The sequence below is a fragment of the Strix aluco genome, chromosome 22 (assembly GCF_031877795.1).
Source record: "Strix aluco isolate bStrAlu1 chromosome 22, bStrAlu1.hap1, whole genome shotgun sequence".
Lineage (NCBI taxonomy): Eukaryota > Metazoa > Chordata > Aves > Strigiformes > Strigidae > Strix > Strix aluco.
Genome location: NC_133952.1, coordinates 5,526,172 through 5,548,205, shown reverse-complemented (window position 1 = coordinate 5,548,205; position 22,034 = coordinate 5,526,172). Strand labels below are relative to the sequence as shown.

Sequence of the window (22,034 nt, the reverse complement as noted above, 5' to 3'; positions counted from 1 at the left end):
AGATTTTTTTCCAGGAGAAGCCAGCATACTTGTGGTTTTCAGAAACGACTCCCCCTCTTCCCTTCCTTCTCCCTGCCCTCTGGCCTGCTGCGCTGCCCGTACGTTTCCACGCGTGCAGCTGCAGCGCTGGCTGAGAGCTGGGTTAGATGACGACTTGCAGTGTTGGGTCGCTGGGCTCTGGACACTCTCCGGGTGCAGCGTGTCCTGGTGTGCCAGAGCCAAACAGACCTGGGCTCCTTCCAGCCCTGTGACTAACCTGTCCGGCCACTTTTGGTGAGTCTCTTCCCTTGCTAGTGCCTCAGTTTCCCCATCTGTGCAGTGGGGTAATGATGCTGGCCTCCTTTGAAAAGCACATTAAGTTCTGCTTATAAAAAGGATTTAAAAGCTGGTGAGTTCATGGGCTGCTCCCCAGCCCTGGTGAGGAGCCCTGCTCTGCCAAAATCCATGGAGCCAAACGTGGTGTCTTCACAAAAACAGCCTACAACCTGCTCAAAATACCTATTTAATCAGGTAAATAATCTGCTCGTTTGTTTTAAAGAAAGAGGCTTATATCTGTGTTTACCCAACACGCCTCTTAGAACCTCCCTCGCATTCTTTGCTACTTAGAAAAATAAAGCAACAAAAAATGAGGAAATTCGCTGCAAAAGAAAAACCACCCCTCCTGTGGGCCAAAGCGCTCCTGCGGCAGAGCAGGGCCGGCTTCCTGCGGGGCGTTGGGCAAGATGCTTTAACGTCCACAGGGTTGTGACACCGGCCCACCCCCCACCCCGGGGCCCAGGCGCCCAGCGCTGCCGGGCCGCCACCGGCGACGGGGACCCCACGGCCGAGCGCAGACACGCGTGGGCCGGCCGTGCCCGGAGCAGCCCGCCCTGCCCTTGCCCCAGGGCTGCGGGTCTTGCCGGTCCCTGGGGCACCCACGCCGCTCGCCCCCCCCCCCCCCCCGCCGCCGTTTGCCCCGCGCCGGCGGCTCCTTCCCCGCCTGCTCCGGGGCTCCCGCGGTCACGCGTGGGTCCAGCCCGGCGGCGATGGGAGCGGGGCACCGCGGCCGGACCGAGCCCGGCGGGCAGCCCGCGGCCCTGCGCGCCCCAAGCGCGGGGCTCCCCCGAGTGCGGGGCTCCCCCGCGCTCCCTCCCCCGCCCGAGGTGACCCCGGCCCGGCCCGGCCCCGCACCTGCCCCCGGCGGCGGCGGGCCCGGCGCGGAGGCGTGTCCACCGGGCCCAGTCCCCGCCCCCCGCGGCGGCCGGTGCCCGCCCCCGGCCCCGCTGCCAAAGTGACTCGGGGAGGACCGGCACGGCAATGACATCAGTGCTTTAAACAACTTGTTATTCGGGAGCAATCAGCTGCAATTAGGTATTAATTAAGTATTATGAAAGTTGATTATTTAAGTGAATTCGGCTTTCGTCTCTCCGACTATGGTAAGTACAGCACAATTGTCCTTTTCCTGCCCCCAGCCCCCCGCCCGCCGCTCGGCCGAGCCCCCGCTCGGTGCGGCTGCCGGTGCCGGCGGAGCGGTGCGGAGCGCTGCCTGCCCCGGCCGCTCCGCCGCGCGTCTCGTCCCCGCCGCCGCGGGGCCGGGCGCTGCGGGCAGTTTCCCCGGGACCCGGTGCCCGGGGGCCGCTGCCGCCGCCGAAACTTTTCCCGTCGCCGAGGCGGGTGCGCGGGTGCGGGGCGGTGCGAAGGGGCTCCCGGGCCGAGCGGGGCGCGGGGGCGGCACCAGGTGCTGCCGGGGGCTCGCAGCCTCTTTCACTTTTCTTTCACTTGTTTTACGGAAGTTGGCTTCCTCTCCTGCCGCCGCCCCGGCCCCGCTCTCCCCCGGCTCCGCGGAGGCGGGCGGCGAGGTGAGCCGGGGGCTCCGCTCCGCCGGGTCCTTCCCGGCAGCGCGGCGGCCCCCGCGGGCCGGGCCGGGCCGGGGCGGCGGGGCGAGGCGCGGGCTGGCCGGGAGAGGATGCGGAGGGGAAGTTTATGGGGGTTTTGAAATGATTCTGCGTTTGTATTTGTTGTAAGTTGTGTGGGTTGTTTTCTCTTTCATTTCTTTCCCCTTCTGAGTTCTGGCGTCTTGTTGGTAAAGGTTGCTTGTCAGGTTCCTGTGCTGTCTAAATGAAAAGGAATTTAATTTATTTGGGACAAGGCAGTGTCGGATGAAGAGGCTGCTTATTACATTTAATGAGTATTTTTTTTTTCCAACCTGGGCATATCTGGGATGGGTTTGTTTTTGTCCTTCCATGTGAGGTATATGAGACCTCCCCCACCCCTTCACATCTCACAGGGAGGAGGAACAGTGGCCAGACTGGGGCAATGTTTTGGTTTTGGATTACAGGCCCCGGTGTTGGGGCTGGGTGTGTTTTTGGATGTAGCTTTATGTGGCATGTCCACTGGTTTTTGGTCAGGTATTGGGATGGGGAGCAGGGTCTGGCTGGTGGTGGGCTGGGCCGGTGTGGGGGCTCAGCTGGATTGTGGTGGTGGACAGGGCTCCCTCAGACTGGGGCGTGATGGCCGCTGCGGGCTCTCAGGGACTCAATGTGCTGGTGGGTCTTCGAGCCCTTGGCCAGTCCGGGGCAGGGTCTCGCTTAGATTTCACAAAGCGGGAAAGTTCAGAGTTCAGTAGGAGTCCCTTGCGCCATGTTACCTCCCTCTTTGCGACCCAGCCCCGCCACTTTGGCCCTGTACCTGCTAACACAACCGTACCTGCTTCTCCAAAATGGTGTAAACCATTCTCTTCCGTTTAAAAACTAAATGGCAGCGATGGGCCAGAGAGGCCTGCGCTGGCGATCCGCCACGGTCCGGGTAATTACTGCCAGAGCGTATGTGTACATTTGTGTGGTGTTTTTTTTTTTTTAATAAGGAGTAAGATGGCAATAAACGGGTTGATGATTGACTGGGCCTGAACTATGTACTCTGATATTTTGATTGAGGGGATAATTCTGTCGTCGTTTATTTCACTTATTTATTTATTTCTATCATCGCTATCAGGAACCGAGCGGCTCGGGAACTGCTTCCACCCGCGAGCGCGTCGCGCCGGCTCTGGTTGGGTCCAGCCGTGGGCGTGTGGCTGCCCTCCCTTCTAGATCAAGGAGCTGGGAGGCTGCGTGGGCAGCCCAGGAGTTAAGGATGTGGTGAAACTGCAGGAGGGCAAATGCTTTAAAGAGTAATAAACAGTGATTTACCCCCTGATCTCCATCTCCAGGAGGAGCTGTGGCAGCGCCGAGATGGGATCTGCAGGCAGCTGCCCGGGCGTGCGGGCAGGGCCGTGCCCCGGCCGGGGAGGCAGTGCCCCCTGCCGGCTGGAGCGCTGCCCGCTGGCCAATGGGCCCCCGGGCCGCCCCGCCCGGCCCCGTGCCCCCGAAAAGGGACGGCGAAGCCGACACCTTCCCCCCCCCTCCACCTCCCGCCCCCCAAAAGGGACCCTCCTTCTCCTCAGAAGTGTGGTGGGCGCTCGGCCTTCCCGCCGCTGCGCCCAGGGAACGCGTGGGTTTCGGTGCTGCGGTGTGGGAACCTGGGACGCAGTAAGCCATGGAAATGAGGATCTGGGAGATCTGTTTAAGTCAGCATTACGGTCTGTGTGGGTGAACCCGTCTTGTCATGATCTCGGGGCAAAGACCTGCCCCATAATCACCACCTCTAACCCTTATCTACTTGGGCCAGCTTATCTCCCTCAGTCGCTGCCTCTTGAATTCTCTCCAAGCCCTCAGGCTGTGGCTCCCTGGAGGCAGTGCCCGAGGGCTGCTCACACGAGCTGCCAGCTGGCAGAGGCAAGTCCGGAGGGGTTTCTTTCCCAGAGGGACTCAGTATGTGGGGTCTGACAGTCTGCTCTCGCCGAGGGCTTTCTCAGCTCAGACAGTCCCTGCATGGACCTTCTAGGGCCAGAAGCATTCATAGTGTTAAGGGCTGGAAAGAATTCATGGACTGAGTCCATCTGCCCAGGATCGTGGCAAGATGTTCCCTACATGTGACTTTTCTGCAACTCTGGTTGTAAATATCTTGAGTGACTGGGCACCTGTCACTTCCTTTGGGAAACTGTTCCCCAGCCTAATTATCCTTGGTATGAGATTACAGGAACTGATCTCGGAATGGGGACCAAGAAAACCTATAGTAAATGGGTGGAGAAACACCTAATTTTCCACTCAAAGGGTCATTTTGTGACTTTGTTTTGTCAAATCACTGTTGTTGTTTGAAACACCCAGTAGGTAGGAACATCTTCTCTGGGCTGTTGCCAACTCTTCTTTTTTTTTTTTTTTTTTTTGACAGTACACATTTTTTGGAGAGACATTGGCTCAGTCAAGGTTGGTGTCATTTCTGTGCTGAGCTCGTGGTCTGCGGAAGGTTCACAGGCAGTTTGTTTGGGTGTTCAGGTCACTTTCTAGTAGTGCTATGAGATGCTTGTTGGGTGGAAGGCATCCAAGTGCTTAAGCCTACCTAGTGAAGACTCTTTCTTGGGAGAAAGGTTTACCCAGGCAGGGATTAACCTTCTCATTATGGTATTAAGCTGGGCCCAGGTATTACTTGAAGAGCATGCTTCAAAGCCAGCTGAAGTCCGTAGGAGTGTTTCTACTGGTTTGGCATTATAGAGCGATAACTCACAGAAAGACCAGAAACTTGATCCCTGAGATAATGAACTTCTGCTCCCCTGCCTGCACCCTGTCTGCTGGGTCCTCTTCCCTCTAGACGAGGTCTGCTGCCAACAGAGCGGGGTCCACTCACGTGTGCGGGTACTGCATCCTTCTGCTGTGAAACAGTGTCCAAGAGGGGGAGAGGCAACACGTACCAGAACCGGCTGTGAGCGATACAGATACCTCAGCTGGAAGGGATCAAAATACGTAGCTTCCATATCATCAGTTTCTCTTTCTGTTTTCCTGGATTATTTATGCTTCCACTCTGAGTCCTCCTTGCCACTGTTGGAAAGGACTATCTGAGCTTGGAATTTATTTCAGGGCTTTTGCCGGTGCAGCCTTGTCTGTCCCACTTCTCATGCTGCCAGAGCAGTTGGCTGCCCTTACAGCGAGAGCCTCTGTGTCCACTTTGACTCTCCTTCTGATATCAAATCATACCCCTAGGCTGCTGTGTAGCCTACAGTTTAGGTTTCTTTCTGAAAAGTTGGTTAAAATTATCTGAAAAGTAATGAAAAGTCCTGTAGAAGGTGAAGACAACCATTGCCTGTGCTGCCTCTCCCACCTCCACCTGGGCTCCTTCCCTCCCTCCCAGGGTTTGAAGACGCGGCCGTTCCCAGGGTTTGGAGAGCTCAGGTGCCACCCAGGGCTCAGCTCCCAGAAGTGCTGACATCGCAGAGGCCATGCTGGCCGATCCAGCTGGGGTTTGGGAGAACCAATGTCCTCGTCCTCAGCTGCACTTTGCAAAGCAAAGAGGGGGCAGAGGAGGCTTGGCTGGAAGCAGGGGAGGGGCAGAACCTACAGCCAAAAGTCCCACGCGGCATTGTCTCCTCCCCTCCGGTTCAATGCGGACTGGATCAATTTGGACGTCTTCAGCAATAAAAAATGCCGATGTCGTCCTAATTCACCAGGCCCCGAGATGACAGCAAATTTACATTTTTTAATTAAACTAGCAGCCAGTTTTTATGAGAGGGGGCTGGGTTATGCAAATCAAATGGTTGTGTACGAAAGATTAGGAGAGTTTGGGAATAAATTCCACAAATGCTAATAAAAAAAAAAGAGAGAAAATGAGAGGGGGGAGAGAGAGGGACATTGTTCCATTAGCCCCTTTTAGACTGATTTCCCTAGGGAGAAAGCAATGGGGGGTGAGAGATGGAGGCAGCTTTCAGAGACAGGTAAAATTCATTTTGAGGATTGAGAGCCCTTTGGACCAGGACCTTGTTGCTCCCTGCTTCCTCTCCCAGGGAAGATGGAGACAGACATCAGTAGCAAAAGAAAAACTTGCTAGCTTCTAATCCCCGTTCCAGCTTGACCAGTGATTTTACTGGCTGAAACACCAGCCGAGGCTGGGGAGCTGCCCCGGGTGACTGCAGCCTGGTTGAGGATGTAGAGGGGGTGCACAGTGCTTAGCTGCTGGAGGGGCATGGGAGGGTCATGGCTGGGCTGGGTCACCGTGGTCTTGTAGGAGGGTGGACCTGACAGGGTGACAGATCAGCCCCTGGGTGGGTGAAGCCCAGACTCTGGCCACAAGTGAGTACTGAAGGGGATGCACAGAGCTACTGCGGATGGGGACTGTCTCCGGACTGGCAGATGGGACACAGCAGGGCCAGGGGCTGGGATCACTGCCCTGGGGCTTCCCCCTGTCTTCTGTGCAGCTTCTGCTGGTGGGCTCCTGGTCCCTGGCAGGAGCTCGCTGGTTAGGCAGACAGTAATACCAATCGCAAGTGCGGGGCTGGGCTGCCATTCCACATAAGCACAGGCTTCATCTGTGGAGCAGAGTGTGTTTTGGACAGGGATGACGCAGCTCTTCCCTGCTCCAGACTGTAGACCCCCTTGTTGCCCATCCGTGGGGCGCTCAGTGACTGAGTCCTGCTGTTAACTTCTCTTCCCAGTGCATTGACCTGGCACCAGCCTCCTCCCCTCTTTCTCAAGAGACTTCCTATCTTTCTTCATGTGGTGTTTCCAGAAAATAAAACATTTTGTCAACCCTTTTTGAGAACAAATAGTCACAGTGAACCAAAAACACGCACTTCACTTGTGTAAAATATGTTCTTGTTTAAATTTCCCAAAGAATCCTGTTCTCATTGTGTTTGGGAGTTAGGTGTGGTGGCCAGGTACCGAAGCAATTGTTTGCTCTGCCATGGAGAAACACAACCAGAGAATTTCTGGAGGCTGGGAAACTGCTTAAAGCTTCCAGTCCTAAGGCAGTTTCATGCTCAGAATAAAAGCTGAACAACCCGTGTAGGTTGGCAGGAGCGAGCAAGGGGTGGAGAGAAGGAGATACAAGGAAAGAGGATGGGAAGAGGAGAGTCACTGGGTGCACTTTATGGCAATCCCCTGGGGATTTGGTGCCTCGCTAGAGCATTTTGTCACCCATTCCTGGTTTTGGGGTGTGAAATGATGATTCACCTACATGCACATGTTTTGCTTTAGAGAGGTGACATTTTAGCAGAGCCTCTTGTGAAATCAGTAAAAACACCAAGCTCCACTGGAGCATTTCTGGAGGTGTTCCCCACACCCAACACCTACGGCCCTGTCACCGTGTCCTGCACATGCACATTTGCCCCAGACACTCGCCCACCTCCACGCTCCTGGACACTCACGTGCCCTGTGTTGGTGTTGTGCTGAACCTCATGTTCCCTGAGTTGCTCTCTCAAAAGCACCTTCCTCTGCACTCCGGTTCTGTGCTCTTGCATCATCGTGGCAATGAGTGGATCTTTCTTAGCAGCAAGAGGAGATCAGGATGGTCTGTGCCCTGCGTGTTAGGTGTCCCTGTGTTCCCACCACTGCTGCAGTGCGTCCCCCACCATTCCTGGGGGTGGGGGGGAACGATGGCCCTGGCAGCAGGCTTGGTCTGCAGCCACAAACAGGCGGTTGTACAGGGGATTTTTGTAATGTGAGTTTCTGAGCTGAACTAGGGCCAAGTTCAGCCTAAATCTAACAAAGAGAGCTCCAGAACAGGTCTGTGAGACACGGCAGAGTCTGAGGATTTGGTGTGGGATGAATAACTCCTAATCTATAAAGTGGGCATAATCATACTCCCCTGTGCAGCCCAGAGCCAGGGCTGGGCGCTTCAGTGATGGAGATAAGTGAATGAGGCCTGGCTGCTGTCCATGGATGGGTGCGGGGGTCGGGCAGGAGCGCTCCTCCCTCCAGCTGGGGTGTGGTGGCTGGGGTGTGGGAGAGCTGAGCCTGCTTCCCGGGAGCTCCTGCACCCTCCTGACCCATGGCACCCTCGATGTCCCAGCAGCTGCAGTGCCGCAGGCTGCGAGCGCCCGTGGGTCCAGGGCGGGTTGTCATGGATATGCAAGGGGGGGTCTCTGGGATCTGGGCAGGGAGGTGCAGGGCTCCAGCTGGGCTTTTCTGTTTTAATGGTGCCGTGGTGTCAGCCCCTCTCCCTGGGAGACTGGCTGGGCCAGGGCAGAGCAGAGGAAGAACCAGGAACTTCTAGCTTCCATACATGGGAAACTGTCAAAAGCCAGGTAGCAACACCAGCTTTTGTCTGGTATTTCCAGAAAAACCCGGCGGGACCTGGCATCCCAGGGCATAATTTATTATGGAAAAATAAAATAATAAAGTCCCAATCCCTTTGAGGCCTGAGTCATAGAAGCATCTTCTCATTAAAGCAGCTCCACCTCTCCGCATGGTGTTTGCCAGCACCGTGCCTGTATGCATCCACTCCCTGAGCTGGCTCGCCCAAGGCAGCCCTCCTCGTCCTCGTCCTCGTCGTCCTCCTCCCCCTCCTCCTCCTCCTCCTCCTCCTGCCTGTGTTTCCCCATCACGCTTCTCGTCCAACACCCCTTCCCCTATCTGGAGGAGCATGAGCAGTTCCACATGTCAAGCCAACTTCTCCCCAGGCCTCCATTCTTCAGGCCAGGGGGATGTTTTTTTGGCATGTTTTGTAGACAAATGTCTTCATCTTTTCACCCACCTTCCACCCCCTGTGCTATCACGCTCTCTGGGCATGGCCCTGGCTCCCACATCTCCCTCTCCCTGCCACGTGCTGTGGAGGTGTGTGTGGTATCTTTCCATGGCTTGAAGCTCTCTTCCAAGTGGCCCTCTGCAAGCAGGGAAAGGAGAGGAAGCTGCTCCTGGAGTAATTACCATCTGCATGTCCCGAAGGCAGGCAGCAGATGTTAGCAGAGGAGGACCGGATTGGAAGAGGGTGAGGGAACAGAAGCTGGGGAGAGAGGGTCTGATTTTTCTTCTTGATTGCATGTGAATATTTTTAACAGAAGCTCAGTAGGACAAGAATCACAGTTTTGAGAAGTTGATCCATGCACTTGGAAACTTTCAGAGAAAGCTCCTTTGCTCTCTCTTGCTGTGTTTTCAGTCATTCACTCTTGCTTTTCTCAGCCTTTTTCTGTGCTGCACTACTTAACTTTTCTTGCTAAAGAGCTTTCCTTTATGTCCTTCTTCCTTGCCTTATTCCCATCGACCTGTCACTCTTTGTCATCCTCCTGGACTTTCCATTCTGCCTTTGATTCTGTCTTGGTTTTCCTTTCCTTTTTTTGCCCCCCTCCATCTCCCTTCCATTATCTTACTCTATTTTTCATTTTCCCATTTGTCTGTGGGCTGATATTCAGATGAGCAAACTTCTTCTAGTTAAAGGAGGTCATGAATATTAGGATTTTTCTATCAAACAATGAAACATGGCTCAAATTACTCTAAAGAATAGGGCCCTTTTCATAAACCACCTGCTGTTTTTTTTGAAAGAACACAACCACTCGCCTGTGTGCTTCAAGCAGTTGTCTCTCATCTCCATCTCGCCAAGCTCTGCTGTTCCAATTTCTTCTTCTGAATTTGTTGCTCTTGGTGGAGTAAGTCTGCTCTTCCCAGACTGCCAGCACCCAATGAGTCTGGGTTTGGACAGGTTGGGACAGGACGGTGATTCTGGCAGGATCCTCACTACTTTGAATGATGGTTTCTGATTGTGCTTTTTTGATTGCGGTGTGCTTATTTTGGGGTTTTATTTTTGTTTCCAACAACATTTTGGTCTGAAACTCATTACCTCTCAGCTTGACTGTGAGAGGGATCTCATATTCAGATGTTAGCAACCAGCGGAGAATGGAGAGGCACAGGCACCCCTGCCTTCTCCTTCTCTTGCTGGTGTGGACCAGCCCTCTCCCCCAGTCATGAGGAGGGCTGGGGTGGATGTGTCCTGCTCAGGTCTGGACACCAGCCCGGGGCTGTGGTCATACCCTCCCGGCTTTCACAGTAAGCCCCTGTGTGTGCCGAGGCTGAGCTGAGCTCTCGTTCCAAACTGATCTGTCAGGGCTGATTTTAGTACACCCAGCTCGCCACTGAGGCTGGGAGTTGAATTTGGCTGTTCCCAGTGAGGTGAGGGCCGTGTCTGCAGCACCCCAAGAAAGACGTTAGAATAGATCCATGCTGGAGGTGAGTCCCTGAGCCAGGCAGGTCCCCCTGCGGGGACTGGGGGGGCTTTGGGGAAGCAGCTGTGAGCACAGCGGCTGCAGACACCTTTCTCCTGAGACCTCAGAAAGCCAGGTATGTGCTCCATGACATCCTACCTCGCCTGTGGTCCTGGCTGTGCTTGCCCAGGCAGTGCCCTGCCTTTGCCAGTACCGGTGCAGCTTGGCCGTTAGCCCGTGAGCGGGGATGAGAGAGCAGTGGAGCTGTGCCCCCTGGGCCTGGAGGAGCGCAGGCAGGAGGGTCTCTACACTCCCCTTGGGAGCTGCCACGAGGCAGGCATGAGCAATGCCAGGGACGGGGACAACAGAGGACATCAACTTGTCTCAGACTTGTGTTTTGTTTTCAGTCCAACCTATTTATATTCATCATAGTTGCTATTTTTTCCCCAGTTACATGGATGTGTCTTGTCCTTGCAGTCTTCCATCTTCCCTGAGCAAACCTTGCTGTTTTCCACGTGTCTGTCCTGGGAGGTGCACAGCATCATCCCTCTTGGGCAGAGACCACTCTTCTCCGAGGAGGCAGCTCTCGGGGGAGCACTCCTTGCAGGAGCCTGGCCCAGCCCTCCCGCCCTCTCCCACTCAGCCTCGCGTTTCCCTGGACAGAAACTGCATACACAGCCTGGGCTGTGTGAACACAGAGTTTGTTTTGCCAGGGTGACCTGTTTAATCATCTCATTTTCTGGTGGCCGTTTATTCCTCGTTTCCACGGTTACAGCCCCATTAAGAGGAGAAGCAATAAGGCAGCGAGTCAAACAGGTAATAAAAACATTAAAGCCATGTGCGCATTGGGAGGGAGGGAGGGTGAGCAGCACTCAGTGAGACGAGACGGGCCGTGCCAGGGAGACAGAAGGGTCGCAGGGAGCCTGTGCACAGCGTGGTAACACCCGGCTCGGTTCTCAACCTCTGCAGGGGCTGACTGCCAGCACAGCATCCTACAGCATCCTGCCCCATGCCCCGGAGCGTGCTGCCACTGGGGACAGCGGAACCCCCGCCAGTGTGCTGCTCTCACCGTCGCTGTGCTGCTAGCGCTGAGTTGCGAGTGGCCCAAAGCACTTGAAATCAGAGTATTTTTGCAACTATATTTTATTTCAGGGCTGTGACTGTCTGGCAAAACTTGTAACTTGCTGTTTGCGTTTAGTCACCCTGCTGCTGGTAGACCCAAATGTTTGCCAGTGTAATAGCTCTACCATGGTACTTGTCAAGGTACGTGCTATTAGTGCTGTCAGCTGCGCTGGTACCCCGAGGAGTGTGGCTCTGCAGAGCCGTGCTTCTGCACAGTTCCTCAAGTACTACTGTTCAAAATACTACACTGATGTATTTACAGCTAGCTACCTAAACCAACACAACCTAGAGTATCACAACAGTGGTTTGAGGCTTTCCTAGGTAGAGTAAGTATCTGTTTATGGAAGGGCATATTTCTGCAACCTCCAGGAGAAGGTCAGGCTCCATGGAAACAGGATAGCTGGGTCTCTGCTCTGCGGCAGGTGGCGGTGGGGTGGGCAGCGGGTGGGAGCTGTTCACCTGGGAGCAGTGGGGGATGCCTTATGGCCGTAGCTAGAAAGCCGGGGAGAGCTGTGGAGGGCAGGCAGCATAGCTGGGAATTACCTCGCTCCTGCTAGGGGGAATCCTCAGATTTCTGTTTTTCCATTGTGGGCTCATAAAAGGAAAGGAGCAACATTAAGCAACCTAAAGGAATTCCTCTAGAGTGAGGAGAAGGCAGAGAGCTCTGCTGTCTCAAGAAAAAGAAGAGGATTGCTTTCAGAGCAGCTCACTTTCCTCCAGGCAGTGTTCCTCAGGGGTCTTGGTAGGTGGGAGCCTTTTCTTACTACATGCTTGTTAGCCCAAACCTGACTTTGTGGCCTGTCTCCCTTGGGAAGTTGCCGGCTAGATGTACTCTTAGGTATAAACCCATGACCTGACTACAAAAGCCAGCAGAGTTACTTTCCGTCATCATTTCCCAGTGGCCATGGAGGCCAAGTGACATTGGATCTCAGATGAAGAGATGTTAGTGAGCGAATTGACATTTTTAATACCTGTCTTTCATGTGAGGGCCAGTAGCTGTCTCAGATGGTCAAATGGAAATTGAAATGATGTCACTAAGAAATAATTTTAAAACTTTCTTGGACACTGCAAGTCTAAGGCTTGGATTTTCAAAGTCATGCTGTGTTGGCCAAATTTTGTATCTTTGGAGTTGGAGGTTTATCAAAATTGCCACATCTCAGAGCAGTGAGGAGGGCTGGGCTCTCTGGAGACCTGCCCTGGGCTGGAGAATATAGACTTTGCAAAGCTGCTCTTCGTTTCAGACAGTCTGTAGGATTCATCTGTGAGCTGACTTGGTAATTAAGTATGAAAATGATTCTCCAGGACCCACTCCCTCTTACCATACTGATGTAAAGGGCTCCATCCATTCCTGAGAGTGGGGAGAGGGGTTTGACCTTCCTTTGTGTGATCTCTGGCTACGCCATGTTGTGCTGTGTATTACCCAGGGTAGGTACAAACCCTGATGCTTTATGCAAGCTGCTTATAAGTAATGGGCTTAGGGAAAACAAGCAAACTGCGTAGCTGAAAACTCCCCTGCTCCGGATGGGTTTGAGCTGCCGGGTCGCTATTGTAAAGGAGCAGGTGCCCACGTGCTGGAAGGGTTCTGGCCTTTGAATGACGGTGAGTTTCACTGTGGATGAAGAGAAGAGGTTAAACGCAGTAGTCTCCCTCATGTAGGTGGCACAGCCCTAACAGCAGAAGAAAAGTACTCAGAAAAGCAAACAAGAAAAGAGAGCAAGAAGACAATCATGGAAATGCAGGGAAATGGAGTAAACTAACTCCAAGGGTGTTTTACCTGCTAGCTTTCTCTGTTGAAATATTCTACCCTGTTACAGCCCCAGTTTGCCCTGTTGGGATTTTTTTTTATTTATTTCTGACATTGTTTTGGGTTTTACAGTTTCTTTTCTCTGGACTTTATCAGAAAGCATATTTGTGGTGAGTGCCTGTGAAAGGACCTGGCTTGCTGAGTAAATATTCAACGTGGAAATGAGCCGCATGACCTTGAGGGGGGGAGAGGGAGGAAAGCTGAGAGAAATTCATAAAAAGCTGAAAAAGAAAAGAACAAGGAGAAGGGAGGGGAGAGGGAAAAAAGATAAAAGGCCTGACCAGACTGGAAGAAGTCACACAGGAGAGAAATATTGGTCTTTCTTGTTAAAGCTGTGATTGGACATGTAGTATTAGACATCTTAAAGAGGCCCGATTCTCAGCTGTGCTAAGCAGTGACACTTTGAAAAATAGGCCCATTTAAGGTGACTCAAGTTGGGCAACAAAAGTCAGTAGTCACTTTAGATCATCTTGGCCTGTGTTCAGAAGGGTGAATTTTATCCTTGGCGCAAGGCCAGCGGGAGGCCTTTCTGTGTACTGTTCCCGTTCCCAGAATAGGACTTGGGGTGGCTCCTGGACCTCGTGCCGGTCCTTCAGGGCAGGGGCAGAAACCGCTGTCCCCAGTTCTGGGCTGAGCCTCTGCCCGCCCTCCCCACATGGGGGGCACTGAACACCGGCCGGACTCACGTGTCACAGCCTGGTTCTTCTTGGGTTCGAAAACTGGGTCCGAATTTACTTGTGGAGTTTTGTGGGGGCTCTGGGTGTCTGGGAAAGGTGTTGGACGGAGTAAAAGCCCCTGTCCTCAGTGCAGGGGCGGTAAGGAGCAGCAGTGCAGGTTTCCCCACCACCCACCAGGGTCCACTGATGTGAGATTGAGATGTAGATATTTGCTTTTGGAAACTAGTGAGGCTCTCAGTCAGAAAAGACCATGAAAACACTCTTGTGAAGAAATAAGAAAATTTGGGTAGAAACATGCCACAGTTGCTACCAGAGACCAAGATGTGAAGTCCAAACGCACTCTGGAGTTTGGGTTTCCAGATCTGCCTGGTTTGGGCTCAAAGGTTACTTCAGTCCCACATCTAGTTCTGGATGATCTAAACTGGATTTTAAAATTGTATTGTAGGGACTGGAGTGAGATGAGCACTGAGTTTCTGCAGGTTTGTATTTTCTTCTGTATGGGATGTTCCTCTAGCATGTATCTTGATGACACCAGTGCTGGGCGGCCCCTCGGTCCTGCAGCTGCAGCCGTCAGCTCGCTGCTGCCCGTTTCCGTGAGTCGCAGGAGGGATCCGGGCGTGGAGGGAGCCGGCACCCAGCAGTCACGGGGAGCTGGAGTGGAAACCCTTGTGCTGGTCTGCAGGCAGCCGATGGTTTCTGCTAGATTTTTTGTTGTTTGAATGCATGAAGAAAAATTTGGCTGCATTTAGGGTCCCCTTACAGCTCATAATACTGTCATTTCTTCAGCTCCCCAAATTCTCTTCATTTTTGAGAGGGAAAGTCTAACTTCACTGGCATCAGCACTTCAAAAACGCTGCACACTGACATAAGCATTTCAGAGTGTGGGGCAAGGACTGTGCCGAAGCTGAGCCCTCATTTGTGTTTAAACAGTGCTGATTACCATTCTTTGGTTAAAACAAAATAGCTGCGCTAATGATCTTTGAATATACATCTTTAAATTTTTCTTCATCTAGGTAGGGGGATGATTTATTTCTTTCCGTAAGCCTGAAAATTGTAGAATTAGATTTTCATTGCTCATATGGGAGAGCCCTACTGTATGGAGGAGAGCTTTTTTTGACTTCTTTCCAGTTGGAGTGTGTGAAATAGTAGGGCAAAGTCTTGTCTAGTGATGACCTCAAAATAATTTCTATAGCAGTGCAGTGTGATGTCAGACAGTATGCAGCTGGGTGGGAAGTGCAGACAGTGGGGGCATGGGTGCCTGACACAGGGGAAAACCAGCATAAATAAAAAATATTAGTCCAAGGCTTTGGGAGGAACTAGAGCAAAGTCACCAGTGCAGATGCCAGGGCAAGGAACTGTAACTGTACATTTAATAGCTTTGGATGTTTGCTTTTATGTGACAGTTGCTGTTCAAGCAAACAGATTGGAGAATTCCAGACTTGCATGGATTTCAGGGATTTTATTTATACGTGTTCGGCACAGAACAGGAGCGGGATGGGAGCACAGGGGTTGTATGCAGCAGGAGGAAGGACCTGGTACCCTGTTCCTCCCTGCCCTCGTGCTCACTACCCCGTGCACCTTGATTTACCCACACGTCTTTGTTTGCTGAGCTGAGCTGAGCCTTCTCCTCTCACTCCTGTCTTCTTTCTCTGCCCTGAAGTCATTTGACCCCCAAACTCGCCTCACTCACCTGCTCCCCGCTGCTCTCAACATCGTCCTGCACTCCTGGGAGCATCCTCTGTCCCATTCCTGTGAATGCACATCTTCTGCCTCCGACAGATGATGGTGCCTGTCCCTAACCTGCTCGGCCAGGGACCTCTGCAGGAGCCCTACCCTGTGCTGAAAGCCCCATCTGGGAAGCAAATGGACGTGCCCGGTAGGCCTGCCCTGCCCGGCCTCCCCTGTCTGGCTCAGGGTTCAACTGAAACTCTTCAAAGAGAACTGAAAGGCAGAGGCATGTTTTCGCAGTTTATTCTCCAAAAGGAAAGCCTTGCACGGGGTGAGGGGCAGACTCCTTGCAGCGAAGGTGTTAACAAATAGCAGGTGATTAAACATGACAAGCAGTGACATTTCTGTGTGGGGTTCTCAGTACCAGCAATGCCAAGAATGAAGCTATAAACCCTGACATTTTGTGTTATGCACTGAGGTTTTTAATAGACATCTTTCGCTCCCTCCCCCCTGTTTATTTCTTTTATTCCTTTTTTCTCTTCTGTCCCCTTCTCCCTTTCCCTCTCCTCTCTCTTCCTGACCCTCACCCTGGCTCTGCCCCGTCCCAAGTGCCCCCCACCTCTTCCTCCCATACCTCCCTCCCTGCCCTTATCTTTGCTCCCTTGCTTTACCAGACTCACTTGTTTGATGGCCTTCACTTTTTCTTTTGTTCCTCTCTTCCTCCCTATTTTCTTGTTACACTTTTCCAAGCTTTTTTGCTTTTCATGGTGTCATTCCCCCTTCTTTACTCTCCTCTTCCTCCTAACTCTGGTCTCTGCCATATGCACACACGCTTGCAGTCTTTCTCACACATACGCACTCCCACACTTTATTGCACACACACCGCCACTTTCAGCACACTTTTCTGCTCTCCCCCACACGCTCTCGCTCTCTCCTGCACCGTCTCTCACATGCGCTCGCACTTGCTCTTTTCTTTCTGTGCTTCCCCTCTTTTGCTCTTTGTCTTTGTTACTCCCTTCTGCTGTCATCCTCCCTCTGTCTGTTCTTTTCCACTCTCTCCCCTTCTCCCTCCCTCTCCTTTCTCTTTTTGGGGCCTGATGTAATACACTAACCATGGGCAGCCAGGCCAGTTGCTTGTCAGGGAGCAGGTGTCCCACCCCTGAGTGATGTTTTTGTTAATAACATTTTTGCCCTGACTCAGAAGCCAGCGTTTTGGAGATCGGTTGTTGGGTTTTTTTTAAGGACAGGAGCTGAGGAGGCTGTGCTTTTGGGAACAGTTGCTGGGTTTGTACTAAAAGGACTGCAACAGTTGTTCTGCTGAGCAAGAAACGTTGGAACAACTGCAGATTCCGCCCCCCCCCCCCCCCCCCCCCATCTATCCAAAGGGCATTTGGAGGTGACACCCAATGCACTGTCCCCCTTGCAGCCAGCTCTAATTGGAGCCATCGGGCTGCCGCTGGCTCTTGGCTTTAGGAACGGGGCACTCCTGCCACCGGAGTTGGCCCTACCCGGCAGCCCTCTGTATTAGAAAAAAACTTTCCTCGTCTGCTTCTGCTGCCTTCTCCTGATGGGATTATGGACACAAAATTAGCAAAATGCTGGGGTGACCAGAGCATTCAGACACATAGCTCTCCTCCATATCAGCAGGTCTCCTGTTCTCCAAGGCTTGGTAGTAATGGCCCAGCTACATGATCTGAACAGAAGAAAGTGGTGTCCAGGCACAGAAAGGTAGAAGAGTTCGGTGGTGGTCATCTGCTCCCCAGTGCACGACCTGCCTGGCTCACTGCATCTTACCAGGCTGTGGTCTCCTTCGGGGAGAGATCGGGGAGCAGTGCGTGATGCTTTCCACTCGGCAGGATGGAAATCGCGTGGGCTGGCCCCTCAGAGCCTGTCTTCTCTGCTGAATCAGCCTGGCTATCAACACCAGGGTCTGAACCTTCCCCAGCTGGCTGGCCCCAGTGACAGTCACACTGCATAAGCCGTTGCGAAGTGCCGCCTGGGGACTGGAGGCCTCTCCAGAGGCTCTTCGAGCTGCACGGCGATTCCTTCTCATCCAGCTGCAGGAGTCTCTGCCTCTCCGCAGCTCCCTGGGGAGGATCTGTAGGGAGCTCCTGGACAATTACCATGCACACACTGTCTGTGCTGTGCATCGGTGGCTTACTGGCCCATCGCTGTAGCCGGCACATCTGTGCCGAGAGCATCCAGGGCAGGCGAGAGCCTCCCATGGGTGGACAGCGAGGACAGGGGCTGGGGCAGCTCCCAAGTGCAGGAGGTCACTGGGGCCCCAGTGTAAAGGGCTCAGCAGGTATTTGAAATGAGTCCAAACTAAACTGCAGCTTCAGTCCCAGTATTTTCTCTTCCTTGACTCTGCAGTTGCTCTAAAAATCAAAATACTTCCCCCTAAAAACCCCGCCTTCCCATGAAAGTGCGTCTCCCTCCCTGTCCGCCCCGGTCTTATTGATCCGACACCACAGACGGTGGCTGTAGCTTGAGTTGCCAAGTAGGGCAGATCGATAGAGACTTGATATGGGATTTTTGGCAGCTGGGACATCCATTTGTCCCTCCTCCCCTCCCACCATCCCTCCAGGAAACTGCCAGTGTCACAGTGAAAGCAGGTGGAGCAAAGCCCCATCTTTACACTTTCCTCTCACCTTGTCCTTCCCTGTCCTCCATGCTGCAGCCACCGGGACCGGAGGCCTCTGTGGGAGCGTGTGCGAGGCTGCAGAGAGCCGGAGCCATCTCCTCCCCTGCGCTGGCTCCACTGGCCCCTCTCTGCCGCTCATCCTTTGCAATGGCCAAGTTCACTCTTTTGTATAGGGCAATCCCGTGGGTCATGCCAGCGTCCCCGAGAGCAGGATTTGGCCTTTATCGTTTGCACAGCCCTTTTATTTAACAAAGGCTTCTTCCCTGCCTGGATCCAAAGTAACTCCCCGCTGCCCTTCTTCCCTGCTGTCATCAGTGCTGCTGTCATCTTTCTGCAGGTGGGGAAAGCAAGGCACGGTGATGAGAAGTGACTTCCCGAAGGCCAGAGAGGGAGTCAGCCCCGGAGTTGGGGTTAGGGGCCACATTTCTGGATGTCCTTTCCCAGCGCTCAGCCCCTTGGCCGTGGGCCTGGGACACTGCTTTTTTCCCACTCATGAGGCTTCCCAGGGTGCCCAGTCTGTGGATCCAAAAGCTCTGGGCTCATCTCCCGCATGAACTGGGGGCAGAGGGGAGCAGTGGGGAGGAGAGGGGTGCTGTGCAGGCAGCTTCGCCTGCTCCATCCTGTCAGCAGAGAGTGGTTAGCTCTGCTGTAAGATGTCCTTAACCCTTGCCAACCCTCCTGGCTACCGAACCTCTGACAGGTGCCGAGCGCCGCACACAGTGAAGTTAATGAAATGAGTATTTCGGGGAGGGGGGGGAGGGAGGCTCTGTACGGCACCCTGGGGCCCTGGGTTTATTAATGGTGACCTGCCATTAAAGACTAAAGTGCTAACCTGGTCATATTTAGCAGCTTTCAATGGTATCCCAGTGGCCTCCGCCTGCAATATCAACTCCTGCCTTCCCCCCGCAGCCCCAGGCCGGCAGGAGCTGACTCCAGAGTTTCTCTGCTACGATGAGTCTGGTGGGCAGCACTAAGAAGTCTCTGCGCTGCTGCTGCCAGACAGATTTCCACCCCCTCCTGCTGCTCCAAGCAGCTTCCCCCGCTTACTGCCAGGTCTTGCCAGGGAGTGCTTGGAAAAGAGGACCAAATCGTTGTATCTTCGTGATCTCCTTTACTCAGACAGAGCCTGGGGGTCACTAGGAGAGGGAGACGTGCCAGTACGAAGCTCACAGGATTTGGCCATGAAGGAGAGGCATACTCAGGCTCTGCAAAGTGCTTCCACAGAGCTATCTGAGAAGGCACTGGCAGATTATCCCTCCGAGGTGGCAGGCTGGGAAACAAGGCAGCAGCTCTGCCAGACCTGATTAAAACAGGACTTGAGGCAACAGCTTCAGGTCAGAGCAGGAGAGCTGCTCTCACTGCTACTGTCCCTCTTGCTCTGGTCCGTGAGGGACTTGGAAAACCCAAGCATGGGGGGATGTCCCCGAGGGGACAACAGCAGTTGGATATTGCAGTGACAGGCACTTTAGAAAGATGCTGGGGGTTGCTGCTGCTGCTGGTCCAGGCAGGGATCAGTGTTAGCAGAAGAAAAAAAAAGCCCCAGAGTCTCCTTGAAGCTAATTTTGCTCTTGATGCCTCCCCAGAAGCAAGATCCTGCTGTGCTCTGTGTGCCAACTGAGATTATTGCCTTCCCTGATCACTTCTTCCTGGATTAAAAACTCAGCACAGAGTATTTTGCCACGTGTTATTCCAGGATACCCACTAGAAGCTCCATGTGGTGCAGACCCTGGCAGAGGAGTGGGGAAATCATGGGGCATCTCCAACTTGGGCTGCTCCTGATGCTCAAGACTGGAGGCGGGAATGTGCCTGCTCCCTCACACCTCTGTTTTGCCTGGGGTGAAGGCATGAAGAGCGAGGCTGTAAGGGATTTTCCTCTCTCCAGCAAGCCCTGTAAGCCACAGATCCCTCGTCCTCACAACCCTGCCCTTCATGTGGGCATGTTTGTCAGCGTGGGCTTCAGGCCATTCCCCAGCAGAGCCAGCGAGGGCAAGAGCCTTGTTCCAGCGGAGAGCTCCAGCCCTCGCAGCCTCCCAACAGGACGAGTGCCGGTTTGGCAGCCAGGCTGGGGGCAATCCTCGCTCTCTCGTTTGGCTCTGTGCCCCAGCTGATCCGGAGCCAGGTTTTGCTGTAATCCCTACATCCTGTTGCAGGTCCTTAATCAGCTGGAGCCAGCCTGGAAAAAAAACAAAAACCCAAACCCCAAACTGTTGTGGTTAAAGCTCCCCACTCCCCGGTGGTGGGGAGGAGTGTGCAGCAGCCTTCCCGGGCACCAGGTGGGAGGCTGGAAGGGCCAGGAAAGATTGCAGCTCCCTTGCTAGGGATGGAAGCAGAGACGAGGGTAAGTGTGTGTTTCTGCTGGGGGTCGCAACGGGACCCACTCATTGCCCTGCAGAGGGGATGGGTCTGGGCTTGAGGCATTGATTCCTCCTGTTCTCCCACCGCCAGCACAGCTAGGGATGCCACCCCTTCAGCCCTCGCTGGGCAGGCTTGAAAACTCTCTGGGTTGTTGTTGAGTTGTTTTTTTTCCCGTTTAATGCATAGAATAACACTGATGGGTCTGAACAGCTCCAGCCAGGCGACGAGGGGAAAGAATAACAAGCTCCTGAATGTCAGGCGAAATTATGGGCCATTGCTATTTAGGGTGAGTCTGGTGGATTTAGGGCCTCTCTGTTCTATTGTCCCAGCTGCTCTGAGCATTGGAGCAGGCGAGACACAAGTCGGGAATTTTATTGCAGAGCATGTGCAGGGGAAGGCCGGTTCTGAGCCTTTCCGGAGTTGAACAGCAGCGGTGGGGGATAGGGGACAGTTTCTGTTGGAAAGTTGGTGAGATGTGATACTGGGAGGAGGTAGGAGGCTGGAAGTCCTGGAGAAGTGGTCATCCAGCAGAGAAGAGAGCCCCTTTGCTTCCTTCTCTTTGTCAGGATTCAGCTCCAGATGTTCATCAAGCTCCCCAAGTCCGTGTAGCGCTGGTCTCCATCCATCCACCGGACCTTGGCTGGCTGGCCGGCTGCCGCTCTCCGCAGGAGCTTCCCTTGGCAGACCCTGCTGGTCTCCTTCTGCGCCACGCGAGCACACGGCTGCTCAGCCCCTCGTCGTCTCGCCCGTCTCTTGTGAAGCATTCAGGGAGGTAGTCTGTATGAAAGACAGTGCATAAATGTGTGCGTTGAATGGGGATTAGGGGTTTCGGTGCCTTCTCTTGGATTGCTTTTGGCTGGCGCTTGTGATGTAACCAGGGCTGGCACCGTGCTCGCACGGCCTGCCAGGTATTGGGGGAAGGGCCCAGACAGACGAACAGCATAAGAGGACACAGAAAGGATGAAGAAGGTGTTATACAGCATGATAGAAGTGAGTCGTCCATGGGAAAGTAAAGTCTGCACGAGTCCTGAACAGGGTGTATCCTAAGCTTCCAGATTTTGGCAAATACATTATGTCCCATGCCAGGGTGGGGAGGAGTCGCAGAGAGTAAGAAAGCCGTTCTTGCCTGGTTGTCTTCAGAGGCGTGAGGCTCGGCAGGGTGAATTCTTTGCTTCTTTGGGGCTCTTTTTATTTGACCGGATTAAAAAGCCTATTTGAGTTTCTTAAACCATTTAATCTAAAATCCCCAGGTAGATGCGCCATTGGATTCAGTTTTAAGCTTATAAACAAAATAGGTCTGTGTTTGTCTCTTCTTTATTTTGTTCTAAAGAAGCAAGGGTTTGACCTGTCCTTGTTGAAGTTGGGGGGTAGTTGGGCTTCGTGTGCTTATGAATCTCCTTGAGCTTCCCTAAGGGTGGGAAAGTGTGGAGACCGGGGTGCTGGTGTGACCTTCCTGCAGCTCCAGGTTGGGTGTGCGTGTGGCCTGGGTGGGAGGAGGGAGCTGGGGCCAAGCTCCGCTGTCTGGCAGACATGACCGAGTTGGTTCCCAGGGCTCAGTACCTACACGGAGTGCTGAGCATATGCAAAATCCCATTAAGACCATTGCTCTGCAAGTAGTGTGGGGAGATGGGAAAGGAGGAGACCGCAGGAAATTGGAGAAAATGGGAGGAAAGCATACTGCAGTGTGATCTGCTGGAGCGGTCTGGGTAATTCTTTCCAGTTCCCACAGTCCTTTGAGAGGAGCTAGTTCTCCTCCTCTGCTCCCAGCGTGCCCAGCTCCTCCCAGGG

At 53.6% G+C, this 22,034-nt stretch overlaps 1 protein-coding gene across 10 annotated transcripts in view; it reads left to right on the top strand.

Moving 5' to 3' along the window:
* The window catches only part of CASZ1 (castor zinc finger 1), a 207,066-nt gene that overhangs the window by 112,549 nt on the left and 72,483 nt on the right, over positions 1 to 22,034 (top strand). For 5 of the 10 annotated variants that reach the window (XM_074848248.1, XM_074848240.1, XM_074848246.1 and 2 more), the window contains exon 1: positions 1,287 to 1,415. The exons of the other annotated variants lie outside the window; for them this stretch is intronic. In XM_074848248.1, the coding sequence (XP_074704349.1) occupies positions 1,367 to 1,415 (49 nt within the window). In that variant the 5' untranslated portion in view covers positions 1,287 to 1,366. Of the gene's footprint in view, positions 1 to 1,286; positions 1,416 to 22,034 lie in introns of those variants that run through there. 10 annotated transcript variants of the gene reach the window in all.